The sequence below is a fragment of the Pocillopora damicornis genome, chromosome 12 (assembly GCF_964200805.1).
Source record: "Pocillopora damicornis chromosome 12, jaPocDami1.2, whole genome shotgun sequence".
In the NCBI taxonomy this organism is placed as follows: Eukaryota; Metazoa; Cnidaria; class Anthozoa; order Scleractinia; family Pocilloporidae; genus Pocillopora; species Pocillopora damicornis.
Genome location: NC_142681.1, coordinates 17534203 through 17539036, shown reverse-complemented (window position 1 = coordinate 17539036; position 4834 = coordinate 17534203). Strand labels below are relative to the sequence as shown.

The 4834-nt window shown below is 36.5% G+C and overlaps 1 protein-coding gene across 1 annotated transcript; it reads right to left on the bottom strand.

Annotated features, from left to right (window-relative positions):
• Positions 1-1616: 1616 nt before the first annotated feature.
• On the bottom strand, positions 1617-4617 carry LOC149036780 (uncharacterized). Its single transcript, XM_089188620.1, has 5 exons — positions 4177-4617; positions 3912-3978; positions 3010-3362; positions 2227-2395; positions 1617-1741 (listed from the first exon to the last, which is right to left on the bottom strand). Exons 1-5 carry the CDS (start codon positions 4261-4263, stop codon positions 1617-1619), a joined length of 801 nt encoding a protein of 266 aa, XP_089044746.1. The 5' UTR covers positions 4264-4617.
• Between the last annotated feature and the right edge of the window lie 217 nt (positions 4618-4834).

Sequence of the window (4834 nt, the reverse complement as noted above, 5' to 3'; positions counted from 1 at the left end):
CGGTGTGTAGCCATGTCATTTGCTTCCCTCATATATAACAAGAGGAATGGTATTGCATCCTAAATGGACTTGGTTAATATTATGAACATTGGTAACGAATTGTATTCTGGTCTATCTAGTCTATCCAGGGAATCCTATTTACTGCTAACAGAAGTACCTGAAATGTTAATAGTATTTAATATTAATTATCAGCTTCAATATAGTCCAAGCTATACTGGTAATATACATGGTACTTGTGAAGTACAAGATTTTAATTATTGTGTGTCATTTGCAAATGCTATGCAGGCTTTGCTGGGAAAAAAATTATAATTCCTTTCTTTTAACAATCCTTAGTACTACGGTAGGTTTTTATTGTAATGGTTATGGTAAGTTTAAGATATTTGATTATCATGGTAGAGATTCATATGGTATGTCTCATCCTCAAGGAACTTGTGTACTGTTAAAAGTTAACACCTTAAATGAGCTGATAAAATATTTTCAAGGTCTTTATCAAAATCCAAATGTTTTATCAGCAGATTGGTGTAAATCACTTGGTTCTGCAGGAAAACAAAATCTTTTGTCTAGCAGAGTAATTTGGTATCAATCACTCGATACTGCACAAAAACAAAAGAGAGCAGAATGATTTAACTCGCTCAATTCTGCACAAAAGCAAAAAAGAGCAGCATGGTATAAGTCACTGAATCCTAAAGAAAAAGAAAAACTTTTGTCTGGCAGAGCATAATGGTATAAAACACTGGATCTTGCAGACAAAGATAAGATCATATCACAAGTCCAAGCTAAGGGAAAGCCCATAGAAACTCAGTTAAACATGATTTAGATCATAAGATCACAGCTTTCCAAAGTAAGATTAGGGAAGGTTCATACTATATTTGTTCGGTTTGTAACAGAATACTATGCAGAAAAACTGTTATCCAGTTGAAAAAACAAATGTACAACACTCAGCAAGAACTATTTACTGAGTTGTATACCCATGATTCCTTTCAGTCTTGGAATGACCTAACACTTATCGCCTGATGACTACCTTTTTTGAAATAGGTGTATGCCCTTGGCCAGACTTGAGCTCACTATTTCAGTATACTACTCCGACACCCGTAGTATCAATACTTGATCCCAAGGATCCAGTACCATTCAGGTATCTCAGTTACCCTGCTCACCGGGTCTAGTGAGATAGTCAATTCAAATGATTGTGTTACCTTTGCCTTGTCGTTAACTTAAAGCTACTCTGAGCTGAGTTTAACAGCCGTTGAAAGGAACTGAACGATAGCCTTTGGCCCGTAATGGGCTAGGGCAGCGCTGTCATTATAGCCAGATCGCGATCTAAGGATGGGTGTTACATGTGCTTGATGACAAATTCTAAGTGTGTTATACGAATGAAAAATCATAAGTTACTTTGGACTAAAAAGAAGAAGGTTTTGTTGCAAATCTTGTTGGATATAAACATTATAACGGTGTTATACAAACGCTCTAAGTTTTAAATTTTTTAAATTATGCTCGTAGACAAAGGATGGTGGCCATAATGAGGTGCAGTTGACAGATGCGACTTATCATCGATTTTTTTTTTAATTCCTTGAGGTCGGGGTTTCTTGGCCAGGGATGGTCATATTCATCTCTTCTTTCTATCGTTGTATCTCCATTGCGATGGAATCTTTGAGTCTCTCCTCTAAATTGTTGACATATTGCATCATGTCAGCCACGTGCCTGTCCCGGGGATTCTCAGATACGTCATTACGGTGTGGAAAATCTACAAATGCACGTATACTTCAAATAATTTTGCTACTCAAAAATTTATCTAAATCATGCATGAATGATCACAAGCTTAAATGAGCTGCCTAAGAAGTCACTTCATGATCACAATTCTTTCAAAGAAAAAAGAAAAGAATTGAGGATCAAAAATTAAACGGATTGAAAAGGATACTGATATTAAATACTTCAAAATTTAGAAACCGCGGTCTTTTCAATTTCCGCTTCCTGCCACTGACAGGCAAAAAATTTAAAACCTATTTTCATAACGAAAATTTATTTTTCTTGTCCCTGAAACCTACCCATTTGCTAATGAAGAAATAGGACATTCCCATCGAAAGACCTAGGACTGCTGCAAACGTCAAATTGCTCAATTCAGTCGTAAGATATAGTAAGTTAAAATTTAGACAAGGTGTTCGCTTTATTTGGGTGAAAATAAATAGTTATATCACTCAGTATCAGCCTATATATAAATGATAATCATACCTTCTGTTACTGCGTGCACCCTGGCTTGGTAACACTTGGAGTAGACTTGAAGTAAGATACCGAGAAACACCAGCCCGAGAAATGCCGCCAGAAGATAAATCAACATCCACAAGGTCATTTTCGAGCCGGATGAAAAAAACCCTTCCATTTCATCGGACAGGTTTGCGCTCTGTAAAGATCAATAATACAAGAAGGGAAATATTATGATTCAGTCATTCTGTACTAGAATTTCTCGATAAAGTTGAAAGTTTCTTTCAAAAGAAATACAGAAAATTGTTGAAGAAAAACACACTCGTGTTTAGAACATAGATGTGATCTAAATGATTTGCATTTCACAATTTGTTATTCTACTCGAGTAAAATGACCTCAAGCGTTATTTTTAAAATTGTTCTGTTCTTGTTAGTTCCACTAGTACGATTTCATGATGTTTAACTTTACTTCTAGGGACTTGGAAAAATCATCAGCTGTGGTAACTTTTCCAATAAACTTTCGGTTTATATTGACCCAAGTAAGTTGACATTTAAGTTACCGTAAACTCCCTATAGTTTATCGACTCCCGAGTTTGAGGAAAAGGAATATTTGAAGGTGAGGCAAAATGGATTAAGTATTCTTTGAGATAATGAAATTAAACCTCTATTTCTTACCCTAACCCTTGATGAGTCTGTTGTCTGCGAGAAGTTAAGCCTTAAAAAAACTAAACGAGTCAAGGCAAATGCACTGGTGTTCATCCTGAACGGCCGCACATAAGAGAACAGTTAGAAAAGCATTTGCACTTAGAAGTACCTCAGCAGGAATAAGTTGCTCTTTTGCAGTTTCCTTAGCAACCGCGACCAAGTCTGTAGATAATTCTTTTAAATACTTCCCGCACCTGGACAGTTCTTGTTTTCTTTTAAATCGTTGCTCCTCGGAGTAATTGGTTTCATTTGGTGACCTTGTTGCAAGTGGTGTGACGTCATGGCTTACATGCCCCAGATAATACTCCATCGGATAATCGATGTTACGTATCATTCTAATTTGTCTGCTTTGTTTCGAACCAAATTTATCCAGAAAGTACAATGCTGTGTTATGATCTAACAATACTCTTCCAATTGCTCCTTGGCTAAGATTTTTTTGCATTTCTTGAAGAGAGTCAAACTCTGTAGATTAAAAGTTTCTTGATCAAATCAGTATGGGAACGTAGGTTAATGGGTTTAAAGAGCTAAAGTCGTTTGTTGATGAAAACTAACTCCGTTCATGTTGTGCGGTTAGTATTGATTACCTGATTATTGACAGTAAAATTCACAGTGGTAATAAAGGATGTGAGAACTTTATTGAGGCAGAAATTCCGACAGCTATGTCTTCTTAAACGTAGTCTTTACCTTAATTGCTTAATTCCTTACCTGGCCTTTTGGTGTCCTCCAGATACTTATGCGCTTCAAAACTGTGTGCCAAATGACCATCAAGAAATTTTTAGCCTGCCTCAGGTTTTTTCTCCACATAGTTATCATTTATCAAATTTTCATTGCCTTTTTGTTTTAGCACATTCAATATATCGGCAACTAAGACAAGAATAAAGTTCTACCCTTGTTAAGAAAGTTTTAGTGTGACCACGAAGGTAATGAAATGATATTGACTAGTTGGCATTTAATCTTGCTATGATTTGTGGCATTACAGCTCATTGTTACCATAAATGAATTCTCACTTACTGATGATCTTTGCATCAAACTCTTCAGCAACTTTTTGGGTTGTAAGAAAAGGAGCTAAGACACCAACCTGATATGAAAAACACAATAATTTTCATTAATACCGACAACTATGGGGAGTTGATTCCTGCTACATGTACTTAGAACTCAGAGAGGACTGAAAAAGATACAATCATAGTGGTTTTTTTTTTTCAAATTACTACTAAAGGCCAGATCTGTCTCCTTTTTGGCAACACTTAAGATGAAACTTTTTTTTCTTTATACGCACCTCTTTACCAGCAATATCTTTGCATTTTGTGCCATCAAGGGAGGCGTGCATGGCACTGATTATTAAGCCTGTGAACAATGACATCATAACTGCTCCCACCAGAACCCAGATAATGCCAAATATACGGCCAAGAAAGGACTTTGGAGTTACGTCACCGTACCTGATTTAGAAAAGGAGTAATCATAAAAAACCGCAACTCAAGTCAAAAACTTAGAAATACGTTTAATTTCAAGTGCAGTTATCTTAAACAGAATTGAAATACCCCACTGTTGTGAGGGAGAGCACGGCCCACCAAAATCCTTGAGGCGCACCAGCCGTAAACAAAGGTGAAAACTGGTCTTTGTTAACTCTGCGTTCCTGCAATCAGGAAGGAAAAGTCTACTTTTATAGCCTGCAAAAAAATGTTGGGGTGTTTTAACTGGGAGTTATCCCAAAAGAAATTGATATCGTTCGTAAAAAAGAACAGGAAAAAAATGCTGCATTGATTCCATTCTATCAAGAGGTCAGATGCACATTATCATGACTAGTAAAACAAAATTCATTAAAGTTTTCCTAAAACCTCCAGGCATCTTCTCAGAATTCTGTCGTGTCCCATCGCCCAAACGTGCGGCTTATGTAAGCCTATGTGGTACTGTATGACCAACATAAATCCATGTTC

Excerpts from the sequence above, each read along its gene's own strand:
- LOC149036780 (XM_089188620.1), bottom strand. The coding sequence starts at position 4,263 with ATGATGTCATTGTTCACAGGCTTAATAATCAGTGCCATGCACGCCTCC. Across the intron at positions 3,979-4,176 it reads AAGATATTGCTGGTAAAGAG|GTTGGTGTCTTAGCTCCTTT; the intron begins GTGCGTATAAAG and ends TTTTCATATCAG. Across the intron at positions 1,742-2,226 it reads GGTGCACGCAGTAACAGAAG|ATTTTCCACACCGTAATGAC; the intron begins GTATGATTATCA and ends GTGCATTTGTAG.